Source organism: Pygocentrus nattereri, chromosome 10 (assembly GCF_015220715.1).
Source record: "Pygocentrus nattereri isolate fPygNat1 chromosome 10, fPygNat1.pri, whole genome shotgun sequence".
Lineage (NCBI taxonomy): Eukaryota > Metazoa > Chordata > Actinopteri > Characiformes > Serrasalmidae > Pygocentrus > Pygocentrus nattereri.
This window is the reverse complement of record NC_051220.1, coordinates 29,246,406-29,274,176: the sequence shown is the minus strand read 5'-3', so window position 1 is coordinate 29,274,176 and position 27,771 is coordinate 29,246,406. Positions and strand designations below refer to the sequence as shown.

At 37.9% G+C, this 27,771-nt stretch overlaps 3 protein-coding genes across 9 annotated transcripts; 2 read left to right on the top strand and 1 right to left on the bottom strand.

The window, feature by feature from the left end:
- Positions 1-954: 954 nt before the first annotated feature.
- cenpo (centromere protein O) lies at positions 955-6,966 on the bottom strand. Of its 3 annotated transcripts, none has more exons than XM_037541910.1 (6): positions 6,848-6,966; positions 4,331-4,479; positions 4,094-4,229; positions 3,162-3,430; positions 2,512-2,674; positions 955-2,381 (listed from the first exon to the last, which is right to left on the bottom strand). In XM_037541910.1, the coding sequence occupies exons 2-6, from the start codon at positions 4,457-4,459 to the stop codon at positions 2,272-2,274; spliced, it is 807 nt and encodes a 268-aa protein (XP_037397807.1). In that variant the 5' UTR covers positions 4,460-4,479; positions 6,848-6,966; the 3' UTR covers positions 955-2,271. The 3 variants fall into 3 exon arrangements, with proteins under 3 accessions (XP_037397807.1, XP_017555443.1, XP_037397806.1); XM_017699954.2 differs by lacking the exon at positions 6,848-6,966 and adding an exon at positions 6,392-6,548; XM_037541909.1 differs by lacking the exon at positions 6,848-6,966 and adding an exon at positions 4,630-4,892.
- On the top strand, positions 6,589-25,090 carry slc5a6b (solute carrier family 5 member 6). Of its 5 annotated transcripts, none has more exons than XM_037541907.1 (16): positions 6,589-6,758; positions 7,459-7,907; positions 8,171-8,236; positions 8,342-8,393; positions 10,241-10,308; positions 10,407-10,561; positions 10,730-10,870; positions 12,801-12,930; positions 13,057-13,145; positions 15,483-15,595; positions 15,776-15,846; positions 16,015-16,101; positions 16,905-17,089; positions 21,453-21,463; positions 21,586-21,707; positions 21,819-25,090. In XM_037541907.1, exons 2-16 carry the CDS (start codon positions 7,560-7,562, stop codon positions 21,948-21,950), a joined length of 1,770 nt encoding a protein of 589 aa, XP_037397804.1. In that variant the 5' UTR covers positions 6,589-6,758; positions 7,459-7,559; the 3' UTR covers positions 21,951-25,090. The 5 variants fall into 5 exon arrangements, with proteins under 5 accessions (XP_037397804.1, XP_037397803.1, XP_017555440.1 ...); XM_037541906.1 differs by having other exon boundaries at positions 6,594-6,758; positions 8,234-8,236; positions 21,357-21,463; XM_017699951.2 differs by having other exon boundaries at positions 6,595-6,754; positions 21,357-21,463.
- LOC119264150 lies at positions 22,961-25,094 on the top strand. The gene has a single exon (XM_037541911.1). It carries the CDS (start codon positions 22,999-23,001, stop codon positions 23,629-23,631), a length of 633 nt encoding a protein of 210 aa, XP_037397808.1. The 5' UTR covers positions 22,961-22,998; the 3' UTR covers positions 23,632-25,094.
- Positions 25,095-27,771: the final 2,677 nt, after the last annotated feature.

The window sequence follows — 27,771 nt, the reverse complement described above, 5'->3', positions numbered from 1 at the left end:
AGTTAAAAATAAAACATCACCGCTAGAGGTCGCCAGAGCCGAGTCGACTTATATTATTAAAAGAGCTTCATGTATGATTTAACTTCAAAAAATGAACAAAAAACCTGACAAAAAGTCTATTCCAGCCGCATTGTGTTTCACATGTTCGCATTTTAAAATAAAACTGCCACAACCAAGGGATGACGCATAGAGAGGCCCACAAAGCAGTATTTGTGCCACTGTTAAACATGTTCCAAGTTGTTATAGACATCAAAATATCTGACCAAATGGCATTTACTTCAAACAGACCATTCCAAGAGTGTAGTTCTTTTTGTCAAAGCATTCTTTAGAAAGGCAAAAGGATGTTTTATTAACATTAAATCGTTCACATTTGAGCAGTCTATTTAGTTTGCATTCAGAAGACCTTTGTATACTTCATGATCTCGTTAATGAATACATGTACATTGACATCAGTGTAAGAAAAAACAGCCCCAGACTTTGGCTCTTCTACCTCTGTGCTTTACAGAACTTATTGTGTAGTCTTCTACAGTAAATGATGCTTATGTTATCAACAGTGAATGAAAGCAAATAGTCACCAGTTAGCATTATTCAGATCTTACTGTGTCCACTGTTAGCTAACAGCTTCCATTCATTTTTAGCAGCATTAGCGTGCATGGACGAACTATTCCAATATTTTTGTTGACTGTTTTTCATATAACAGGATCTTTAAGGCTATTGCTCAGTCATGTCCTTTAACACTTATGAATATGCTTGCATTTGGCTTAAATTACCCTGAGAAATTCTGCTTTGTCAAATACTCAACCCCAACCCCCACCCTCCCAAAAACTGGTTTGACCAATTCTTACTGTTTACAAACCCAAGTATCATAGCAGCACCTTCAGTGCGTCTCTCTCCGTGGATCATCTTTACAATGAAACAAGACAAAGACGGTGATTTAAAATCTGAAAGTCAAGGTATGTCATTTACATTTATTTAATTACATTCAAGACTGTGTGTAGTTGTACATTACTCACATATTCCAAAGCTTTTCTATTTACAAAAAAAAAAATCATGTTGAACAGAATTTAGACCTTCTGTTGAGCTCACTCTTATAACCAATTTGCTTTGCTGTATTGTACCTCAGGACATCATATCAACATGACTACAAGGTCAAACTTTAAAGGACCATTGCTGTTTATGGATGTGAGACTAATGAATCACAAAGAAGACACTCATCTTCAGTGGAAACTGGAACAAATCCACAGAAAATACAGATTAAATCTCAAACTGCTTTATCAGGAGCGAGAATTATTGTTGACGGAACACAAAAAGTTGCTGCATTTGAGAGTCTGTGAACCTTACGCAACTATTAACAATACAATGAGAGCCATATCAGAGACAAAAAATGACCTGCAACATATTCGTCATTCAAGGTCAGCTCCAGCTGCAAGAGGGACGCATTCATCTAAATTTCTTTCAAATGCAACAGATCAGCTCGTAAGAACGAGGTCCTCAAAGTCCGCATCACCATCTGCCTTGATGCAGAGTTCTGCTCTCTCGCTAACACCAGCCTTCAGAAGAAAGGCTTCAGAAACAGGTCCGTTATCCATCATTCAATTAAAGGAAATATCGTTAATTGACAGCATTTCTCAAAAAGAGTTGGCAAGCCAAGAGGAACAAGAGAGACAAAGAAAGGAAAGACTGAAACAAATCCAGAGAGAAAAAATTCAACAGAAAATGCAGATTTTCCTCAGGACTCTAGAAACAATCTGAGTATATACACTGTATGAGTACAGAGCCCTGCTGGTGACATAATGTATAAATAAAAATAATACGTGGCCACAACTTGGTAAGGTATGATCTCGTTCCCACACCTTACTAAGTCATGGCCATGACTTAATTATGTCATTCCCACATTATGTCAAGTCGTTGCCATGCAATAGGAACTCGTTTCCACAAGTTAATAATGCGTGACCACACATTATTTTTATTTATATGTCACCAGCAGGGCTCTATAGTATGAGCTCTAATAGAGTATGCAAGGATTTCATGCTATCGTCCTTCCATTTCAGGCTTACTGTGGACTGAGACAGTTATGTGAAGGCTTGGTATATTTATCAAAAAATGCTTGAACTCTTGAAGCTAGTTCTGCTCCCAATGAATTACTAAGTATCCATGGTATCCTTTTTTTGCCTTACCAAAGGAAATTAAGCTGAACACAAGTATGTCTAAATGCCGATTATATGAATTGAGCATATTAATAATACATCTTTAAAATCCTGCACCATGCACTCAGACAATGCTTCCCACTTTCCTCATGGTCAAAAGAGCACTGTGAACTGGAGACTCCATGAGTAGCACCTGGTTTTTCTTCCATTGTGGAGATTCTGCAAGTGTTTTATCTATTAAAAAAAGAAAGGAAAAAAAGAAACAATGATTTGAAGGAAAAAACATTTGAAGTTTGCAGTCATTAAACATTAGGATTAGATTGGTGCTGAAGAATTCTTGCCATCAAAGCAATAAAAATCTTACTTTCACTCTCAATGGTAACACGAGTAGGCAGACACTGGGTGAGGTCACCATACTCCAGTGTGCACAGAACAGCTGCTTCAGTCTCCTCTTGTATTTTGCACATGAAGACGAGAAAGTTGCAAAGTTGATTTCTTTCAATTATTTCCACTGTCCCAATGAGCTCCTGTAGCCCGGTAAATGGAATCAGACAGATAAAGGCGTTAGTTCAACATGAATATGGGCACATGTAACACAATGGTGTGTGAAAATTTGAATACCCCCGGTCAAATTACATGTTTTGTTGGTTTTCTAAGTGAAAACAAGTTAACACAAGCTCTTCAGGACACAAATATCAATATGACATTTTGCTGTAAAGGATAGTGCACAATTTCTACTTATTTGCTCATTTTAATATATTGGAAAAAAATAAAACTAAATATAAAATGTGACATAACTTTGCCACATAAACATGCCACATTTTATTTTTGTCCAATATGTTAAATTCAGTAAATAAACAGTAATTGTGCATTAAATTGATACATTAGGGTTTCCCTTAGAAAACTCACAAAACACATAATTTGACCAGGGGTGCCCAAACTTTCTCAGCCTCAATTGGGCAAAGAATTACACCCAGGAATTGAGAAAGACCATTAACTCCATGTGTGTCATACCTTGATGAGCAAAACCTGTTGCTTGCGTCCAGCTAAAGCATTGAGGTGCAGGCTTAGGATCTCAAGGAAAGCTTTAAAATCAGCCTGTAGATGCTCTTTGGCAAGTCTCTCCAGCGGGACACATGGAGGGATGTTATGACGACTGATCTGCACAGTGCGTCTCAAGTCCATTTCCAGATTATACGTTTCCAAGTACATGCCTTCAAAAGCAGTGCGAAATGACACACATACACTTTTACCTTGTTTACTCTCTATCAGATTATATCCACCTGAGAAAGAGGGGGAGACAAGATTAACATTCAAGTCAGACTACGTAATGTCTTAACATACTACATCAAAATAAATAAAAATCATATTACACATAGTTTCAGTTACAATGTACAGTCCACTTCAACACTTTTTCAGGTTAATTCATGGCTTTGACATTTTCATGTTATGCTCTATTTATTGCTATTGTTTTATAAGCGTTAATGGTTTATGTTGTCTGTTGTTCTCTTTTACACAAAATAAAACATCATATGCAAAAGTTTGAACACCCCTGGTAAAATTGCATGTTTGTTTATTTTCTAACTGAAAATAAATGTGAACAAATTATGTACAGTAAGCTTAAATATGGCAATATTTTTCATAACATATTGGGAAACAATATAACGATAAATATCTTATAAGTTTTATGCATTCCACATGTTTTTATCCCCCCCATATGTTAAATTAAGCCTTTGAACAGAAACTCTGCATTAAAATATGCAGAAGTGTGTTTTCTGGAGATAACGCACACTTAATTTTACTTAGAATATTATGGAACTTGACAAACTTTTGCATGTGACTGTATACTATCTGTATTCCAAGTGATCAGAGCAGACAGTGATCTTATGTTGTTCGTGTTCCACATGACAGGCAACAGGTGATTTTTTTCTGATTCCGATTTTTACCTATGAGGTGATAAACTGTTTGAAGGTCCTTCAGCTGCATTAGTCTGGATTTCAGCAGAAATTGCTCAAGTTGCATGAAGTCATCAGTTTCCTCTTCCTCCAATGGCAGCCCTTGGTCCAGTTTGTCTTTTAGATCCTGAAATGATACAGTAGTAGGGACACGGTCTGAGACAAACTATTTATGATAAGATATAAAACCCATGTAAGACTACATGTGATGTTCTCTCATGGTTATACCTTTAATGCTGCCGTTTCAGCAAAAAGTCGCTCTCTTTTAGCACGGAGTGTTAATATTGCAGCATGAAGCTCCTTCAAATGATCTTGCTTTTGCTTTTCCTGGCCTGCTGTTCCAGCCTTCTCCAACATCAACAGGTGATCAAAGACACCTGGGAGACAAGAGGTTATACATATATTAAGGTAATGCTACTTAACAGCATGACACCTATTAGTGACACTATATGGGAAAAAAAAACATTGACGCTAAAGAAATGAGAAACAAAAGAATATAGCAAATAAATGTGCAAGATATTAATTACTTTGCCTTTTGTCCTCTCCTTCTCCTCTTCACACAGACAGAGTGAATGCTGTGTGATGGCAGATCGTATACTTTTTTTAATATAAATATGAAGGCATCAAATACAATGGCTGATCCCCAGGTTTTCTGGTACTCGCTATAGAACTCAAAGTTTCTTGTTTTAAAAAGACACCATGAAATACAAATATTTCTACTGAAATCTGAAAATGCTTAATGGCTTAAGATGGGTTTAGTTCTGAGAGAAAGTATAGGTCCTTTTGCATATGCTTTCTTTTAAGCTCCAATACATGTTTTCTTTTTGTTGTGTCCCCCAAACCCCAGTATCTCTACTTAAGCCATATCAGACAATGTGTTCGTTAGAGTGGTTAAAAGCTGATGACCAAGCTGTGCCCGAGCATGATTCTCTGCCTGCATGTGAATGAAATTCAGAATCTGAAGATCCAGTCTCCTGAGTCTTCCAGACAGTTTTTTAACACTACACATTAAAGACCCTGAACTGCTGGCTACAATGACCAACATATTAAAACACACCCAAAACAAATGTAAGGCAGTTATGCATGTAAACATTACGCCACATGGAAATAAACAACACTCAGGATTACTACAGTACCCACTACAGTAACTACAATGTTTACATAGTATAGTGCAGTGCACTATAGTACTCTAATATATGACTAACTGTATATCGTGCACTGTAATATTATTGTAAAAGGAATAATAGTGTTTTTTGACAAATGTTCTTACCTTGTCAAGATGTCCTAATGACATAAAGCTATCTCCTTTAATAAAACTTGATCACCTTATCAGAAAATGCTACCAGCATTAAAAACACAGGATGGATATAACGACAGCCTAAATCACCTTATCAGATACTTATAAAACACTTTAAGAAAAGCTGCAGTAACACAAAAACACAATGTACCTTAGAAAAAACAATTACTACACTACACACTAAAGGATGGTTGATCATATGTGGAACCATGTACAACACATTCTCCATCCATTTGAAGAACAATTTCACCATGCCCAGAACAACGTAAACACTGCATAAGTTCGAAATATAACTAAACAGAACCATTGCCTCTAATAATGAACCCTTGAAGAATCATGTTTTTAAACATGTATGTTACACACACGCTGGCTAAGCACGACAAAATGTTAGGACACTGGCGCTAAAATCTGATTGGCTGAACGTTCGAAGCCGCCGTAAAATAACTGATGTATGCGCAACTATGGACCGCCTCCCAGTTCAGTTTCAATGCGCCACGGACTAAAAGCAACAGGTACGCTGTTCGCACCATTTACGTTTTCGGCATTTGGCTGACGCTCTTATCAATTACTTACAATTTGATCATTTTACACAAGTAGGCGAAGGTGGTGTTAGGAGTTTTGCCCAAGGACTCTTATTGGTGTGGTGTAGTGCAGGGTGTTTACCCAGGTGGGGGACTGAACCCCAGTCTACAGCGTAGAAGGCAGAGGTGTTCACCGCTACACTATCCCAACCACCAGTGGGTGTGTTAATAAATTAAGAACCCTAATTTTTTTTCATTGAGAGGCTGGCAATTTGTTTTTAACGACCAGCTATGGCTAAAATGTCTAACAGGCTAAACCTGTTCTCCGTCGGGTTAATGTTCAGTCTTAAGGCACTCTGTAAGTCACGTTACTGAATTTTCATCCACCTAGCGAACCTCAGATTCCCTGCTCCCCTGCTTGTGACGGTGCTGAGTTATGTACTGGTGCAGTATAAGCTCCTGTAAAGTCACCTTGTTTTCTCACGATGTCCATTTTCGCGTTTGTTGCGGTGCTCCGCGTTCAAATCTGCCGCTTTCAGCGTTCACCACCCGCCATTAACGCGGACGTGAGGTCACAGCGAAAGACGACGTCACATGTAAACAAAGCCTCCAAGAGCGTCAGTGCTCAGCAAAGTTTGCGCAGAGCGAATTTATTCCTCAGCTGTGTTTAACAATGTTTCCCTGTTCATCACAGACGGATGATTTGTGACTCGTCACAGAATAAGGACATGCGTTTCCGTGCTCTGGGAAATATACGATAACTACGGATCAGTTTTGCACGCAAAATGTGACAAATCTGAAGAGGGAGGCCAAGCAGCAAGACGGCCCAAAACAGTGTGTATGTCAGATATTAAAAGAGCCAAATGAAAGCCGGACACTGAAACTATAACAAGTGTAGTGGCGCGTTGGTAATCTCAGCTAACTAACCTTGCTAACCTCAGGAGCAGCTCACTGATTTGCTCGGGTTTGGGTCGGACAGTGATGAGCATGCGGAGCTATGAAATGCGCAGATTTGTTACAGTTATAGGAAAATGTGAACAAGGAAGTGGGGACTGTGTAATATTTACATCCCGGTATGTAAAGTCGTTGTAGAGTTACGTCAGCCTGCGTGTTAAAGACTTTATTTTAACACGTCAGTACTTGACACTGAAACATTAACAGAAGGCTGAGTGTGTGGTTCATTGCCCAGGACCTTTGCTATGCACGTGGAATCTCTGGTGTGTGGTAGTTAAAGGGGAATTACACCAAATTTTACTACATAACATTTTTCCCCCACATAATTCAATATTATAAAAATTTTAGTGCAATATCATGCTTTTATGAGAATCTATAAAATGTTTGCCTCTTATAATATGCCTGTAGTATTTTATTATACTGATCTATTTTATTTGTGTAGTATTCTGCACTAACTACCCAAATGTACTATAAGATTATTATAGAAATCCTGTATAAATACTTACAGTATTACTATAGATATTTTATCACAGGTGACAAGTCACAAAATATAATGAGAACTATTTCTGCCTTCTTTTTTACAGTTTCAGGTGCTTATTTGTCCATATGGATGACTGCAAACAAATCCATTGTTCTGTGAGAACCTGTTGGTCCAGCCTATAACTAACACTCAGATGCAATCAGTATGGATGTCATTGGACAGAAGTACTTCACAACAGTTGATTTTGTATTGTTTGCCCTCCTTCTTGTGGCCTCCATGGTCATAGGGCTGTACTATGCCCTCTCTGGAGGACGACAGAGAACAACTCAAGAATTTCTGTTGGCTGACCGGAGCATGAAGTGCCTACCCCTTTCCCTGTCACTCATGGCCTCTTTCCAGTCAGCTGTTGCTATAGTCGGCACACCAGCAGAAGTCTACGCCAATGGCACGCAGTACTGGTTCATAGGCTGCTCCTACATTCTGGGACTCCTTATTCCGGCCCACATTTTCATTCCAGTATTCTACAGACTGCAACTCAATAGTGCTTACCAGGTATACCACTGCTTTTTGACTTCTCCCCTCTGTTAACTCATGTCTGTTTAACATCTAGCGTTTGTGTTCTTAAAGTACTGATTGGATGATGTGTAGATCAGATGTGAGTAAATGTGTTGTTTTTATAACACGTGATTAATGACCAGAGCTTCTGCAAACAGTGAGAGAAGTCTGTATCCCTGAATAACATAAGCATGTTGCTCATTTGAAGTCATGATCTACCCGCACTTTTTAATCCCTTTTTTGTTGCTTCTGTATCTAAGTACCTGGAACTCCGTTTTTGTAAAACAGTCCGGATCTGTGGAACGATTACCTTTATTTTTCAGATGGTAAGTTGCAGCTTAGAAGAAACCCATGACATCTAAGCACAACACTTATGCATAGATTGTCTTCTCGTAGTACATCATAATGAATGAATTGTTTGACTGTGGCAGGTCATTTACATGGGTGTTGGTGTATATACTCCCGCTCTTGCACTAAATGCAGGTGAGGTTTTTTGAATAATCTGATAACCATCATGATACAGTCATATGCAAATGTTTGCAGTGCCCCTTGTCAAATTATGTTTTTTTTTTATTTATTTTTGTAAAAATTAGTACATATCTTTTAAAGGGAACACAATTTTGCACACTGTGATGCACAATTACTGTTTATTTGCAGAATTTTACATATAGGAAAAAAAGTGGCCTGTGCAACAGTTATGGCATTAGATTTTGTTTTTTTTCCCAACATGTTAAACTTAGCAAGTGTACTAAAATTTGCAGAAAAAGTACTGTATTTAAGTTTGCTCCCTGTTGTGGATGTGTTAACTTATCGTCACTTGGAAAAGGAGCAAAGAGTAATTTGTCTGGGGGTGTTCAAACTTTTGTATACTGCTATACAGTCCCTGACAAAAGTTCTGTCGCTTATCCACGTTGTGGAAACAAAAGCTTATAACCTGACTTTAAATTCATCCATTGGTTTTAGAAATGATGCATATGAAAGCTGAAACCCTCCCAAATGAGGTTTAATTTATGAAAATAAATTTGCTTCACTGCAGAAATATTGATCATTTAATGAACACAGAAAGGTCAGATTTTGGCAAGACAAAAGTTTTGTCGCCTTGTCATATAATGCACCCAATCCTAGTTTACAGCCTCACCTGTGCTCACTAATTGATTGGTTAATTAGTGGGTGTGTATAAAAAGAACCCCAGCACCCCCAGACCTTCACTTGAACTGCAACTTGACCTCTGACAACATACCAAAAATCCACCCTGCGACCAAAGCCTTGATTATCAAGAGGCCGAAGACCAGATCCACTGCAGATGTGGCTGGCACCTTTAATGTGTCTCAGTGTCAAGTACAAAGGATTAAAAAAAAGATTTGAAGAGACTGGAGATGTTTTTGACAAGCCCAGGTCCGGTAGACCCCACAAGACAACTGCTTACACCACAGCCGCCGCAAATACTGCAGGAGACCTACTGGAGCCTGTATGGATCAAGATTCACCCAGAAAACAGATACGTTTGGTGGTGGAAAGATCATGGTCTGGGGTTACATTCAGTGTGCGAAACATTTGCAAGGTGGAAGGCAATATCAATAGCCTAAAATATCAAGAAGTATTAGCTACCTCTTACATTCCCAATCATAAAAGGGGTCAAATTTTGCAGCAGGATGGTGCTCCATCTCATACATCCATCTCTATATCAGAGTTCCTCAAGGCAAAGAAGATCAAGGTGCTCCAGGACTGGCCAGCCCAGTCACCAGACATGAACATCATTGAGCATGTTTGGGGTAGGATGAAAGAGGAAGCTTTGAAGACAAAACGAAATAATCTTGATGAACTCTGGGAGGCATGTAAGACTGCATTCTTTGCTATTCCTGGTGACTTCATCAATTGTATGAATCATTGTCGAACCGCATGGATACAGTACTTTCTATTAAATATGGCTCTAATAGCACCACAACATCATTCACCAATGTTATGAAACATATTTTTGTATTTGAAGTAAAAAAAAATTTTTTTGATTTTCACATTTCTTTCTGTGGGCGACAAAACTTTTGTCTTGCCAAAATCTGACCTTTCTGTGTTCATTAAATGATCAATATTTCTGCAGTGAAGCAAATTTATTTTTGTAAATTAAACCTCATTTGGGAGGGTTTCAGCTTTTGTCATTTCTAAAACCAGTGGATGAATTTAAAGTCGGGTTATAAGCTTTTGTTTCCACAACATGGATAAGCGACAGAACTTCTGTCAGGGACTGTACATCTAAACTTCATTTTCAACTGTTATCATATTCATATGTGTTATGTCTAAGACAGTTTTGCTTTGTGGTTTTAAATCTACCTTTAGTTACTGGTTTTCATTTATGGGGAGCAGTATTAGCAACTGGACTAATATGTACAGTGTACACTACTTTGGTAAGTACTATTATTTATTTATTTATTTATTTCCCCCCCTATTCTGTGAGAACCATTCTGAGTAGTTAATTGTGTCTGTGTTTGCGGCTGCCTTGCAGGGTGGACTGAAGGCAGTGATCTGGACTGACGTGTTTCAGACATTGGTGATGTTCGCAGGTCAGCTGGCTGTCATCATAGTGGGTGTGCAGCAAGTTGGTGGGCTTTCTGACTTTTGGAGGAAAATCAGAGAGGGAGACCGCATCTCCAGCATTGAGTGAGGAAAATTTTTCAATGATGGTGAATGCGAACAAAAGGTCTTACAAGTTACTGAAGTTTGAATTGATTTCTCAAGGAATCCATAGGGATGTTTTGGTGTAGACGTTTATAATGTCTTTACTTGAGATCAGTGGCTGGTACTTGGATTGTTTCTTTTTCTCTCAAGCTTAAATCCAGACCCAACTGTGCGGCACACGTTCTGGACGTTAGCACTTGGTGGAGTGTTTCTGATGCTTTCTTTGTATGGAGTGAACCAGGCGCAGGTGCAACGATACCTCAGTTCTCGTACTGAGAAAGAGGCTATAATGTAAGTGTCCCTTAAAGTGTGTCAGATTCTAGCACTGAAGAGCCACAGCACTGCAGAGTTCATTATTCTGGTTCATTTAAATTACCAGATTTAAGTTAAACAATTACCAAGAACTTCAAGAGTGGAATCTGGTGTGTTACAAAAGGGAAAACCTTAATCACTATAGAGCTGTGGTTCTCCAGGACCTGAAATTGACCCTTCTTTTTCTTCCCCTGTACAGATTACATTGCCAATTCTGATACCTGAACTCAAGACACTGGCTGATACAGTGTACTGACACAAAATTGTTACGTTCTTTAATTTAAAAAAAGTCTGTATAGTTCAAATAATGTGCTGTTACAAATATGTTACAGACTCTGAAGTCTAATTGATCATCAAAACTGTATTTTTTTGTAGCTACATTAAATAGACATAAATGTAAAAGTTACTTGCTGACATAGCTGGTTTGAAGCTCAACCCCCCTGCGCATGGCTTTTATTCAGACTATATGACACTTTGTTAAGAGTATGGCTTGACCACTATATCAAATGTTTTATAGCATGAACAATACCATGACGATATTGAGGGCCTATTGGTGTTTGCAGCATCACAGGGATTCAGAATTGCGATCACCTGACGGGGCAAAACCTCAGATAATTGTGCTACAGGGGAGGCCACTGTCACATGAGTCACTGTCTGCTAACTTTATGACAGTAAAGGCTGAACTGGAGAATATGAACGCAAAACCATATAAAATGAATCCAGACCTTTAGCATGACACAAAACCAAAACTTTTAAATGAAGAGAACTAGTGAAAAATAAGAGGAGGTAAACACAAAACAAAAGTGCAAAGCCTTCTGGATAGCTCTGTCCTCAGTGCTACATTATTGAAGATTGTGAGTTTCTGTTCTTTGAGTTTAAGAGGTGTCGATCATATCAGTCTGTGAAGCACTGTTTAAAACTATTGGAGTATAAAAATCTACATGTAAATTTATATCGGCTGCATCACTTTCTATAGAAACACTATGGGTGTTTGCAAAGATAGTGTTTCAACTCCTTAAACAACTTTTCTAGTAATGTGATTATTTATAATTATTAAATGTAAGTAGAATATTCAATATTCACTGAATATTAAGGTTTGTATGTATAATGTTTATAATGGTGAAATTGTGGTAAATAAAAACTATCCTGGGGTTACTCCTTTCCCTTACAGAACCTTACTTGTATCACTGCCATGAATAAATAAATAAAAAAAACTCATTTTAGTCCAAGATCTTAGAACGATCATAAAAGCCTCAAGCATCAGACATCACATTCGCATCCATTTCATGTAATAGCTCACTGTGATGTACTTTTAGAAGTATTATGTTCCTATGTGAAGTATTATAGAGCAAAACAGTATGCCAAAGGATACTCCCACCCCCACCCCACCCCCTTAATGTATCACTGTTGTTCTATTTAAAACTCAGGTGACAAATGTAGGGTCACAGACGGGTGGTGTTGGATAGTAAATAAAAGTCATATTTGTGTTGTAGACATTGCGACCCCTGGTTCCTATCATCATCACTGTAAAGAAATCTTGGTTTGTTGGAAAGACTCTCTACGATGGGGCATTTTACTTCAAAGCACTCTCATTGTTTTTGTTTATATCGTAACAGTTTATAATTATTTTTGAATTTGAATTAATTTTTGAAAAATCAGTGGAATTCCTCATTAAGGCACAATAACCTAAATAGCCTGTTTAATCCTAAGATTAGGAGAGGTTGGAAATTGGTCATGTAAAGTATGCTGTTAATTCTGATTGTATTCTCTAAGTGTATTAAGTCGACCTCAGAAGTGGACAAGAAAAATATTGAAAATGGGACCTTTTAAAACCGTCTCTCCAAGTGGCATTAAAATTAGGTGCTTCTCTTCTATAGCTCTCATTAATGACCCTTACACTGTCTTGCAGGTCATGCTACATGGCGTTTCCATGTCTTCAGATTGCTTTGGGTCTAAGCTGTCTAATGGGTCTTGTTATGTTTGCATGTTACGGTGATAACAGCACTTTAAACGAACAGTTCTTCACTTCTAAAGACCAGGTCAGCATACAGAATTTACTATAAATGCTGTTGTAGATGCACAAAAATAATTTTGTTATGGAAATATAATTTGTAGAATAGAATTTGTCCTGATAATTCCTAAATAAATTTAATGTTACATTACAGATGGTCTTGTACTTTGTCATGGACATGCTGCAGAACTTTCCTGGACTGCCTGGATTGTTTGTTGCTTGCTTATTCAGTGCATCTCTAAGGTATGGCTAAGCTACTACAGCATTCTGTAGGATATTTATTCACCTTTTTAATTAATTTCCTGGGGCATCTTGGGGTCTGATACTCTCTAAATGGCATCCACAGAAAGGGCTATAAACACTAGCCCAAAGGAACCCTGGCATGTGCTCAGGATTAATGTAATTGCTGTTAGTGGAACTGTGCCTGTTGAAAACAAGTAAGCGTTTTGGGACAATACAAATCCCAAACAGCTAGTATAGTGGTTGTGTCTCACCGACTGTAATGGATCATTTTGTTTAATGTATATTATGAAACATTGTAAGAATCCACATCATGGAAACCTGAATTTTCTTCACTTCATTGAAATAAACGTACCAAAGCATACCATTCACTGCACAGTCCATGTAGTCCTTAAAAACAGTCTGTTTTGAATTCAGTGTTTCTGTGATGTTACAAAAATCAGCAAATTTACATATATCCACCTATTTGGCCTACAGCAGTTTAGTACCACCCATTCATATTGAAGTTCTAAGGAGTGTATCAGCCCTGAGTGATTTTTTGATTAGGTGCAATACAGGGCAGCCAGTCAGAACAGAGATCGGTTCAGTTCTGTATCAGCCTCAGAATTACAAAAACAGTCTTTGGAAAATGGTCATGTATTAATTATTTATGACCTTTTTTTAACATAAAACCACACAAATATCACAAGTGACCATCAAAGGGGAAAATAACAAAAAAAGTAGCATATGAGGATTTACTGCCAGAGAACTGTTTCATGTCACATTTTGTATTTAATGCAAGAAAGTATGAAAGTACTTTGTGCAAAACTCAGAACCAGTAGGGTTCTGCTATATAGAAGTCTTACTGAGAAATACAATTATTTCAGTTCTGATGTCAACTGAAGCTAAAAACAGGTTCTGTAGGACGGATCTTGTAAGAGACCAGGTGAGGACAAAGTTATCTGACCCACATGAGCTAAGCACAACAAAGACTTCAGTCAGTGGGCTTTAATGTCTTTCATGTGTACAGCAAAATATTAATGATGCTATAGATGTTTCAAGCATACATTTTAGATACATCCGGTCACACTAAGTTTCAGAATGATATGAAATGGTGTTTAAACAGGCCAGGCTGATAAAGGCACTGAATAAACAAATGCTCAAGTGTTGCAAGTCATGCAAGCTGGGTACTGTTCTGTTTTGATTTGCAGTTTCTTGAGCATTAACCCACTTCCACTATTTGAAGAATTAATTGTTTTAAAAACAAACAGTGACACAATTTCCTGAAGTCTTAAGTCTTTCTGTAACAAATTCCAAGCAGATGGTGCAGCATAACTGAAAGCTTGTTTCCCTAATTCTGTACATAGAGTGGGGATCATAAGATACACAGTTTGCACAAATCATAACTCACAGGTCCATTTTAATAGATACAAAGATAAATAAAGTATAGATATATACATTTAAATATACAAATGAGTTGAAAAAAAATGTAATTTTAAAAAGTAGCAAAAGCAAGTTTATTTATAGCTTCAATAGATAATCCTGACTTATTCCTAAAATAAAACCCTAGTTTTAAAATCTTATTTTGCTTTTGCTAAACAAATTTATAAGAAATAAATGTCAAAAAATGATCTTATTCTTTTTTTTCCTATTTTTATGTAGACACATTTTCAACCACATTTCTCTTTAAAGTGGTGACAGCCGAGGGAATTTTTCTTGAATTTGTAAATGGCATTGTTTTGGTTTTGTCAATGTTAAAACAAGTTTTTAAACTATTAAATCTGCATGGTACAGTATTAAAACGTCTTGCAAGTTACACAAAGCTTGATATTACATAGTAACTAATAGTAACAAATTATTTTTTAGTGATTTAATATAATGCAGGTGAAAATCACCTTCATTACCAAATAAAGATTTTATGCGTTTCCAGATTTTCTTAAAAGAAATTATTAAAAGATTGGCTGTAATTTCAGACAGATAATCAGCTTTAGATTCTATAATTGCAATGTGCACTTATTCATAATTGCCTAAAAATCAACCAGTTCAGTTTATCACCAGTATGTCTTGCCTTTACCCAAGCTACATCACACTCATGTAAAACACTAGCTTATCTGACTTTCAAGGATTTTCCAAATAAAAAGTGCATTGTGTGGGCTCATCTGCTCCAAATTGACTTCACACTGAGGGATCACAATCTACATATAGATTTTTACACTGTATTTTCATTTATCATACTATGTATTTTTAAACTGTATATATGTGTGTGTATATATATATATATATATATATATATATATATATATATATATATATATATATATAATTTGCATTCATTTGTGGATGCTGTTCCTTTCTCCCAAGCACAATATCCTCAGCCTTCAATTCCTTGGCCACAGTAACAATGGAGGATCTGATCAAACCACATTGTCCTTCCATGACAGAGGCTAGAGCCACTTTACTCTCGAAGATACTTGGTGAGTCTTTTTGAACACCAAATTTGAAAGTTTAATGCATGATTTATAGAGGATTTAATTTTACACAAAACACTTTTATTTTTAACTTTAATTTTAAAATAACAAGTTCAGAGGGTTAAGACAAATGCCTAGCATAATAGATACTTATATGTGATAGTTTTGTTTGTATTCCCAATCTAGCCTTTTTATATGGCCTTGTATGTCTTGCTATGGCCTATGTTTTCCATTTGATGAACAGTTCTGTTTTGCAGGTAAGTATATTTTGATTGTGGTCATATTTTTAATTGTCACGTTTTTAAACAACCATCTGAAGGCAATAGCAAAGAAAAAGGCAAGAAGCACAAATTATATACTGAAATATATTAATACATGTAACAATGTATTCTGAGTAAAATGTACTCCCTGTTACTCATTTCCAGGCAGCACTCAGTATCTTTGGCATGGTAGGAGGACCCTTGTTGGGTCTTTTCTGTCTTGGGATATTTTTCCCGTGGGCCAATAGCACTGTAAGTGTTTGTGTGTTTGTGTGTGTGTGTGTTTAAGGAAATCATATATGAAGCTTCATGTAACTATCTGGATGCAGTCCTGGTATGCTCAAGAAACTGCAAATCAGAACAGAACAGTACCCAGCTTCCATGAAAAAGCACACAGGCATTTGTTTATTCAGTGCCTTTATCGGCCTGGCCTGTTTAAACACTATTTCATTTCATACTGAAAATTAGTGTGACCAAATGTATTTAAAATGTATGCTTAACATCTATAGCATTCCTCTCACTAACTATACAGTGCTGCATTTAATATTCTGCTGTACACATAAAAGACTGAAGTCTCGGTTGTGCTTAGCTCATGTGGGTCAGATAACAACTTTGTCCTCACCTAGTCTCTTACAAGATCCGTCCTACAGAACCTGTTTTTAGCTTCAGTTGACATAAGAGCTGAAATAATTGTATTTCACTGTTGGTTCTGAGTTTTTCACAAAATATACTTTCTTGCATTAAATACAAAACATGACGCACAGTTCTCTGGCAGTGAAAAATCTTATAACTATATAACTAACTATAAAAAAATGTGATATTTGTGTGATTTTATGCAACAAAAATGGTCATAATTTATACATGACCATATACAATCTCTCTTTATCCTTCAGAAGTTGTGTGTGTGTGTGTGTGTGTGTGTGTGTGTGTGTGTGTGTGTGTGTGTGTGTGTGTGTGTGTGTGTGTGTGTGTGTGTGTGTGTGTGTGAATATTCTTGTAATAAACAGAGCAGAGCCACAGGACTAATCTCAAATCTTTGGTTGTATTTCTTGCAGGGGGCTGTGATGGGGCTGTTTGCTGGTCTAGTCATGGCCTTCTGGGTTGGCATTGGTGGATTTGTGACTCAGATGCCAAGCAGTATCATCATGCATTCCCAGAACTGCACTGATACAGTAGCAACAGAGAACATGACCATGGCCACAGTGACTGCTATCTTGACTGCAGTCACTGATAAACCAAGGTAATTTGCAGACACAACTTACATCAGTTATTCTAATGAGTAGTGAGACACTGACCGAGACTTTAAAATGTGTGATTTAATTGAGTGCAGTAAAGTATCACATGATTCCTCTTATCAAGGTGGATTCTACATTGATTCTGCACTGTAATATCTTTATCAATAAGGGTGATTAAAATTGTCTAGCAAAATTAATATTCAGTATTAGCTGCTATAGCGCAGATTTAAGTTTTTTGGATTTTAGGGGTGAATGAAGGACTTGAACGCAATGCAGCTGCAGTACTATCAGGGGCAATAGAGGACACTGTAATCTGATTTTTTAAAAATTATCGTTTATTTGTCTGCATAAATTGAGCTGTGTTGTGTGGCCATAGTTCTGACTTACCTAATTTATTTTGATACTTAAACATAAATCTTTTTTACTTATGTTTACAAGTTTAGTTATTTTTTTCATGACTTCAGTGGCTTACTGTGGGTTGAAATGAGTTTAGAAAAATACTCAGCTTTTACAGTCATTAATGTTCTCGTAATTTACGTAGCACACAACATAGGAATTTAAATACTGGCACCTACACCTCAGCAGGAAATAATGTCATTAAAAATAGTTATTAAAAATAGAACATAAAAAACATTAGCCACAATAATACTCAACATATAGTGCACTATTTGGCTGTAGAAGCTAGAATTGCAAGAATTCTAGCTAGCATACTACTTAGGGAGTATATAAGGTGTTTGGGATTCAGCCTGGGGTTGAAATGACTTCTCATGGACATTTAAAGCATATAAGCCATTCAAGTGACATTCTTGAGACGTTTATATTGCAGTTTTACAGTACATTACAAAGTACATTAATTCAAGCCTGTGATATAAATGGAGTTGTATAGGCTATTTTTAGCCTGTTAGCTAGCTGACAGCCTAGTTCTAGTTAGAAACAAGCTGAATGGCATTCAGCTTAAACAAAAAATAGGTTTATACTTCATCAGTACACTTGGTGGGTCATGCAAGCAGTATGAGAGAAAGATCAAGTTTAATCCATAATGGGATTTTCACGACATGGCATAGTACTACAGAGTTCAGTTGCTGTGAGTCGTTCATAGGTGTGTGTGTATATTGTGTATTTTATGTCTTTGAACACGGATCAGATTTTAGGACTGGAATGTGTGTAATTCACCAAATAAACTGTAATTGTATATTAAAATGTGCAGAAGTGTGTTAACTTATTCTCACTAATTTTTAACTTGGTTTTTCCACAAAGTAGTTGCAGCTTCATTTGTTTAAGGGTACATATCTACCTCTTTTGCATACTTACTGACAGAATTTTTTTCTCTCTTTTCTCTCCCCTAAGTTTACATCTTTCTTAACATTTTGCTTGCAATATTCTGCTCTGTGTGTTCTTTTGATCATAGTTATCTTTCCATCCCTGCTGCTGCATCACATGATGCTTTCTACACTGTAGCCTGGTACCACTTGCCATGTAAACCAAAATATTCTGTTCTTCCCTCATCCTACTACAGCACACTGTCACATTTTCTCCTGAATCATTCAGATTTTTTGTTGGAAACTCTAGACAGACTTTGTGCTGAGATGTTGACATAATGTTGAGGTAAATGAAATGTTAACCAGGGCATATTTTCTCATATTTCAACCACTGACATCTGATCTGGTGATAGTATCTCTTACCTATTTCCTCTTCCTGGAAGCTCAGTGTGGAGACTTTGTTTGGGTTACATGATGCTGGTTCCAGTTCTTGATTCTGAAGCAGGCACGCACATGCATGTTATTTTTATATATAGGTTTGTTCTCCCTTCTCTTGTTCTATGTGCAATTTTTTTCTTTACTTTGTTCAAAATATTTTTGGTAATTGTGGCTGTATTAACTGCCTATCTGAGGAACCCTATACATTCCTCTACATTCCTCAGATGGCTGTTGTTTTTATTCTGAAACGTATTGATGCATTGTGTGCAGTAGTACACACAGCTAGAAGCTGCTCAAGAAATTTGTTGTTGAACATTGAGTAAAATGGACTTAAGATCTAGCCTATAAACTGAAGTTTTATATTTAAATTTAAGTTTTTTCATGCCACAGTTGTGCCTTATTTGAAATGACATAAATTCAGTATTGATATGTAAAGATTTTACAAAAGGATGTTAAAACATTCTACAGAGGGAAAACAATTACGCATTGTATGGCCCTTAAATGCTTATATTAGATTTAAGATATATGAATAACACAGAAAAAAAACAAAGCAGTAAAAATTAAGATAATACAATAGGTAATTTATATAAATAGAAGTAGTTCTGTTTTTAGTCTAACTAAGTATTCGTGTCCTCATTGTTGTGGATTGTCACACTGCTATGGATATGCATTTATAGAATAATGTGATAGAACATATAAATGCTTTGACCAGATATCAGGGGAGGTGAGGTACATTGACTCAGAATGGGCCATGTTCCGCTAATCCATTGTTGAAGCGGCTGACTGTAGCTGTGATCGCAAGGTAGTTGGTGCCTGTCGGGGCGGTAATCCTCGAACCCGGTGGTGGACACCCCAGGTGAGAAATGCCGTCAAGCTGAAGGAGTCCTACCGGGCATGGTTGGCCTATAGGTCACCAGAGGCAGCTGGCAGGTATCGACAGGCCAAACGATCTGCAGCTTCAGTTGTTGCCAAGGCAAAAACCCGGGTGTGGGAAGAGTTTGGTGAGGCCTTGGAAAGTGACTAAGTCGGCTCTGAAAAGATTCTGGCAAACCGTCAGGCGAGAAGGGGAAAGCAGTGTGCCACTAGCACTGTATATAGTGGAGATGGTGTGCTGCTGACTTCGACTGAAGACGTCATTGGGCGGTGGAAGGAATACTTTGAGGACCTTCTCAATCCCACCGACACATTCTCCTGTGAGGAGGCAGAGTCTGGGGACACGGGAATAGGCTTGTCCAGTCCCGAGTTCCTGCTGTGGGGCTGTCTTGGCTGACACGCCTTTTCAACATTGCGTGGACATCGGGGGTGGTGCCACTGGAATGGCAGACTGGGGTGGTGGTGCCTCTTTTTAAAAAGGGGGACCTGAGGGTGTGTTCCAACTACAGGGGAATCACACTCCTCAGCCTCCCTGGTAAGGTCTATGCAGGGGTACTGGAGATGAGAGTCCGGCTTATAGTCGAACCTCGGATTCAGGAGGAGCAGTGCGGGTTCCGCCCTGGTCGTGGAACACTGGACTAACTCTTTACCCTCTCATGGGAGTTTGCCCAACCAGTCCACATGTGCTTTGTGGATTTGGAGAAGGCATTCGACTGTTTTCCCCGGGGTATTCTGTGGGAGGTGCTTCGGGAGTACGGGGTCCATGGCTCTTTGCTACGAGCCATTCAGGCCCTGTACAAACAAAGCAGGAGTTTGGTTCGCATAGCCGGCAGTAAGACAGACTCGTTCCCAGTGAGAGTTGGACTCCGTCAGGGCTGCCCTTTGTCACCGATTCTATTCATAATTTTTATGGATAGAATTTCTAGGCACAGTCAAGGGATGGAGGGTGTCCGGTTTGGTGACCTCAAGGTCACATCGCTTGTGTTTGCAGATGATGTGGTCCTTTTGGGGACATCAGGCCATGAACTTGCAGCCGCGTGTGAAGCGGCCGGGATGAGGATCAGTACCTCCAAATCCGAGGCCATGGTTCTCAGGTGGGAAAGGGTGGAGAGCCCTCTCTGGGTCGGGGATGAGTTCTTGCCTCAAGTGGAGGAGTTTAAGTATCTCGGGGTCTTGTTCACGAGTGATGGTACAAGGTAGCGAGAGACTGACAGGCGGATTGGTGCTGGGAAAGAATGAGATCACAAATACAAGCGGCCGAAATGAGTTTCCTCCGCAGGGTGTCTGGACTCTCCCTTAGAGATAGGGTGAGAAGTTCGGTCATCCAGGAGGGACTCTCAGTAGAGCCACTGCTTCTCCACGTCGAGAGGAGCTAGCTGAAGTGGTTCAGGCATCTGGTTAGGATGCCTCCTGGACGCCTCCCTTGGGAGGTGTCACAGGCAAGTCCACCCGGGAGGAGACCCCGGAGAAGACCCAGGACACGCTGGCGTGACTATATCGCCCAGCTGGCCTGAGAACGCCTTTGAATCCCCCCAGGGAAGCTAGTGGAAGTGGCTGGGGAAAGGGAGGTCTGGGCCTCATTGCTTAGGATGCTGCCCCCGCGACCCGAACCCCGGAGAAGCGAAGGTGATGGAAGGATGGATGGATGGAACATATAAATGCATTGTATATATATGTATTACGTTTTTCTCTTTTCCTTTAGTAAACCTGTTGGGCTGCACGGCCTCTATTCACTTTCATACATGTGGTATAGTGCACTGAACTCCTCCGTTGTGGTTCTTTTTGGACTCCTCGTCAGTCTCCTCACAGGTATGATTTAATCATTTGTAAAATGAACAATATTGTATGGAATTTATCCTTAGTAGAAATATGTATATCTCTAAAGTGGCATAAAAAAGTGCCTTCTTAATGGATTGTATTTACTCTATTAGGGCCAATGAAAGAACAAGACTTGACAAGAGGGACAGTTTATCCTCTAGTGGAGAAGATACACCCTTTCCTGCAAATGCTAGCAAAGCCCAAATCTTGCTTGGGCTCTTCTCCAGAACACAGGGTAATATGTACAATTAGTCAGTCCTCTAATGTATATAATCTGTCTTGCACATTAGTCAGTATTGTCGTGGACTGTGAGTGCTGACTGCACAATATGTTTTCGTGTTTCTAGCAAATTCCTATATGCCATGATCAAATGAATGGTGTTGCCAACAAAGAGAGAAACACTGAAATGGAGGAAGAAAGAGAGACTTTTCTCCCACTATCCCAAATATCCTGTTTGGAGCAGGAAACAGCAGTGTGACTCACTATCAGAAAAACCATGAATTGTAAGTACGGGTGTTAAGATTATGATGGCATGAGTGTAAGAACAGCTCTGCAGTATTATGGTATGGTATTTGCTTTGTTTAGAAAAGTGTTTTTTTTTATCTGACATTATAAGGAGAACTCTCAGATTGAAAAGCAGTTGAAGAATTTGTGTGAAAAGCAAAGCACCTTATGAACACACATCCATTGTGAACAAATAAAGAACCAAATATTGGGAGAATGTAAATCCATGATATGGTGACTGTAAGTAATTGAATGCTGCGATAAACTGGTGTATAAACTTTACACTGTAAATTTAGTGTTTGCTTGCAAACTTGCATACTATAATACGATTGTATTGATGAGATATGAAATATGTGCCTAACTTGCAGTCCCATCCTGGGACAGTGAAGGCATAGTTGCCTTTTGTGGTCTGTATTGAAGTGCTTGCAATTAGTAAATGCAAAATGACATGTTTATGGGAATGATGTTTCAAGGGAAAATGTGAGCATAAATAAATTAAAAGTACTATTTAAAAAAACCTATTAGTTACTAGGTTTTGTATCCATGATTAATTTCTGACCTAATGAAATCACTCAGATGTGAACAAAGCCATTTAGAATGGTTTGATGTGAAATTCGCCTTTAACCCTCATAGGGTCTTCGGGTCTGTGCATAGGGTCTTTTGGCTCATTTTCTGTACGGAACATAAATCAGAAAACATTTTCAATGACCCCCCCCCCCCCCCCCCATATACCCCCCCTTCACATTTATATTACATACAGGGTCTTCGGGTCCTGTGGACCTGGGGTTAGTGAAAGTGTGGAAATCATAGGTTCTCTGTGTGTGTGTGGGGGTGTGTGAATGGATGAGCACCCACAGTGTGCACCCACTGTTCCCGCACAAGTTTGCAACATTGTTGCAAAGTTAAGAGCACCATCACTGCCAGCACCCACATTCCCACACATTTCACTTTCTATCTCGTGGGAATCAGTCTTGTGGATCTAACACTATAAACAGCTCTGTCAGTATGGTTCTATACCATAAATGATCAAGATGGCAAAGCGATTCACTGTTCAGAGTGCCTTACAGCTGATATTGGAGGAGACAGAGGGTTCTCATAGTGATGCAGAAGAAGTAGTTTCGGAATATGAAGATCACATTTCTGAAAATTCAGAGTCTGACAGTGAGTTTGAAGAGAAGGATCAGCATCAGTCAGCTCCAAAGCATAAAAGAGCCTCAGGACCAACCCATCAGCATCCAGGACTATGTGAGCAGCCAGCCATAGGACCAGCCTGTCAGCCAGCTCCAAAATGCAAGCAAACCACAGGACCAGCCCATGAGAAGCTAGCCACTTTCCGGCAGTATATCCCATCTAAACCTGCCAAGTATGGTATAAAGATTTGGGCTGCCTGTGATGCTGCTTCATCTTATGTGTGGAACTTGCAGGTCTACACAGGGAAATGCAATGGAGGAGCCCCTGAGAAAAATCAAGTAATGAGAGTGGTCCTCAATATGGCTCAGGGACTTTCTGGACACAACATCACATGTCAGAATTTTTTCACATCACACCAGCTAGGACAAGATCTGTTAAAGCGGAAGCTGACTATGGTGGGAACAGTACGCAAAGGCAGGTCTGAGCTCCCTCCCCAGCTCACTGAAAACAGAGGACAGGCCTGACCAGTCATCAAAGTTTGTGTACACGGCTGACACGACCCTGGTATCGTATATACCAAAGAAAGGTGGACAGAAAAACACAATATACATGCACCCAGTGCAAGAAATACATATGCAACACACACACAGTGAAACTCTGCCCTTCATGTGTAGTATAATGGTATGGTATGAAAATGGCCACATTCAATGGGGGTAATGTGTTCAGTGGGGCTTAACTGACCTGAGCAAGTCAAATAAAAAAAAATCCATTTTAGTTTTGGAAAAACATGTTTCATTTGTTCATTTCTTGTTATTTTTTCTGTTATGCCTGTTTTATGATGCATGTCCTTATGTTACATTTTAAATTAAAAAAATTAACCAAAACGAGTGGCATTTCTATTCATAAATGTGATTTAACAAAGGTAAACGCCACAAATTTAACCCATGTGTTGTTTATATTACTTGCAATTGGGATAAAGTAAACATCTGCTGAGTATATTAAAATAAGATAATTGATTATGTTAAATTAAAAGCCCCAAAATGCATCGGGTCCACCAGACCCAGCAGGACTCTTTATGTAACAAAAAAACGAAGACCCTATAAGGGTTAAATTACTAAGTATTGTTCTCCACAGTGGTGATAAGAGCCAGACCTCAGAAGAGCTCAATGCCTCTAAAAGCTACCTCACAAAAACTACAACATCTACTGCCTGATGCTGAAACATTGTTTTACAAGCAGGTCATTTTAATGCAAATAAGAACCGAAAAGGAAAAAATTACCTTTATTTTACCATTATTAACATTGCATATACAATCTCAAGAAACACATGGCAGTTCATTGGTTATTTTAGATAGTAAACTGTAAAAGTAAAATGGCTCGATTTGCATTGTAGACATCGCAACCCCTGGTTCCTGTCACTACCACTTTAAAGAAATCTGGGTCAGTAAGTTTCTCTACAGTGAATTATTTCTCAACAAACCACTTTTAATGACTTTGTTTGCAGAAATATTGAAAAATCTGTTGAATTTATATAAAAAGTACACTTCCACTTGAGATTGTAAATGAGGTAGAAATACAGCAAAGTTTCACAAGGGAAGATTGTGTTAAGATGGTGATGTCATTTAATTGAATGAAGTTCTTGGCAAAGAAAGAATGCAAAGCATGTTGAACAAAAGCTTAACTGTAACTATTTTAATTTGACCATATACAATCTAATATTCTGCTCACCTAAAATGTGGAATTGAAAACAAAAAAATACTCTTTCAAAACAATAAAACACACAGAGCTTAAAAAGGTGACTTGTACTTCTGCCTCATATTTGTTGAACTGATTGAAGTAAATATGTTTAAAATGTTTAGTTTTACATTTTACACTGTACATTTTTTTTTTCTAATGAAGCCAAAGCACACATTTTGTGCTGTATCATCAAAATATGAATTCTGTCTAATGGTAAAGACCTTAAGAAAATAAAGTTCATCCTGAATTTTTTTTGATGCAATTTTTCAACATAGTGGTTGTACATTATATTCATTGCTGTTTTTCATAAATCCTTGCAGTCATGCCTTTTAAGTAATGTTTTACAAACTTAAAAATAGGAACACTAACTTCTTATGTACAACCTCATTACCACCCATCTCTACATCTCTTTATGTGGCAAATACATCAGCAAAAGTTTGACTTGAAGAAAAGAGACTGCATTCTGGTTGCTTTTAGTCTGTGACACTTTAATGGACTTCCAGTCCTGATGACGTCTGTCTTCCAACACATCATGCAATAATGACAATAAAACTGAAGGAAGGGGGAACAATGTCATGACTCCTATGCAAATACAGCCACCATGTTGTCTGCAACAGAGATCGTATCTTTCTTTACAAGGGCAACATTTACCTATATCAACTGGCCTAATTTACATGTGTAAATGAGTTGACTTTTTCAGGCAGTCAGTTTCCATGCAAGCAACAGCTAAAAATATACCTGGCCAACTAAGCCTGGCATAGACAAATAATATAAATAATGCATGTATTTGTTTCCCAGTGATACAAACAAACCCTTCATTGGTTGAAGTTGGTTAAAATTCGATGAAACAGGAAACGGGGTCATCACTATTAACTTGACATTTCAGTATGGATTTCTTTGAAATCTCAGTCCTTTTCTTTAAAACACTGGGAAACATAAACAATTAAATCTGTTGAAAAGAAAAGGTATGGGTAAATTCTAGTTCAATAGTTTAAGTAAACACATTAAGCAAACATTTCACCTTTGGCTTTTCCTGCTTGTAAACTGTTTTCACCAACACAGTCTGTACTGTACGAAAGTCCAAAGATAATTCAACAGCCATTAAGTACAAATTATTCTTTTTTTTTCAAAGAAGATTAGATATAAGATAATACATTTGTGTAAGGAATGGGAAAGGCAAAGGAAAATTAGTAGTTCACAAAACTGGAGTCAAAAAAATATTAAGATATAGAGAAAATGCGACTTTTACTAACTGTGCAAGTCCTCACAGACTACCAAAATGGTCACCATCACATAAACGGTACTTGAAGCTTTCATTTTTGAGAAATAAGAGAAAATCATGCTCCACTCTTCCTTCAGTGTTTCTTTTCATCCTTTCATTTTAAGAGGACAATTCAACACTATGTCTGGTATTGCTTATCAAATGAGAAGCAGAAAATGCACCAAACTTCTAAGACTGAACTTTGGTGCTAGTCTCTTCAAAAGAATGGAAGCTGTCATAAAGGCAAAGCGTGAATGCTCTAAATACTTATTTTTTTCTGATATTTTTACTTTTAATGTGGCCTTGACTAGAAATTAAATAAATCAAGATGCGCGTTTACTGACCTGCTGCTGGCCATGTGGTCAAAGCTTCAAAACAAGAACTTACTTTGGTCCTGAACAATATAGAAAATGAATGTATTTTTCATGCTTACCTGTGGCTGCTCACGGGCCATTCTCCATTTGGAGTAGACAACCTTAAAATGTCCATTAACATCTCCTATTGTCAAATATGTAAAATGGAGAGCCTAATTACAAACATATTTTAGCATACCTTAATGTAAAATGCAATGGTTCAGTTTGACACTGGCCATAATGAGGTTTTCTTTTTGTCATAAATGTATTTATTTTTCCATTTAAATTTACTGTGACTGTATTTCTTCTTCTTCTTTCGGCTGCTCCCTTTAGGGGTCGCCACAGCAGATCATCTGCCTCCATCTTGTCCTGTCCACTGCCTCCTCTACTTTCACACCAACCATCTCCATGTCCACCTTCACTACATCCATAAACCTTTTATTTTATTTAAGAAATTCAATAAATACTATTCAATAAATGACTATTCAATCTGAACAAATCTGTAACAGCAGTGACAATTTGTGGTGATATGTTTTAGGAGTTCTTTATGCAGAAATGTAAGTGTTCAGAAACTTTTTCATGCAACTTTGCATACAGTAAACAAAGAAAAAGTTAAATGCGTGCTTTATGTCTTATTATTTTGCTGATCATAAATCAAATTTTCAAAGTCTTGTACATTTCAGGCACCAAAAAATCCAAACATCCAATATACTGGACACTGAATATTATACGTTTCCCAGTAAAAAAATGTTTTATGTGTTAATAGGCAGCAGAGAACATTCATCACAAAGCCTTATTTGTTTTTAAACTGTCCAGACTCAGGTCTCTTGTGTTTTTCAAGCAAAACGGCCCTGTCTGATTCTGTATGCTGTCTATACAACCTCTGCCTCTCTCCTGCACTTTGTTTGGTCATGCCTAGCCAGGGTAGCAAAATGACTAAATAACTCACTGACTAAAATATCAATGAAGATGAAATACTAGTTTTTCATGTGTTCTCATCATTTATGATAGTAACATTATTCACTATAACTGCTGTTATATGAATATGGTGTAATACCAGTGACTGTAACACCAGTGACATTCTGGTTAAAACTGAATATTTTGTAAATTGGCTGCCCTATCAGTGGCCTAGTACAACTGCTTAAAATCAGTAATATATGGCATTTTTTGACAATAATTCAATTACCCAGTAATTAAAGCACATAACACCAGTGACATATATAAGTTATGCGCTACCTGATAAACAAAATCATTAATAAATAAATTAGATATATAGATTAAAGATAATGAGCAAATATAGACTAACCTTCTCAT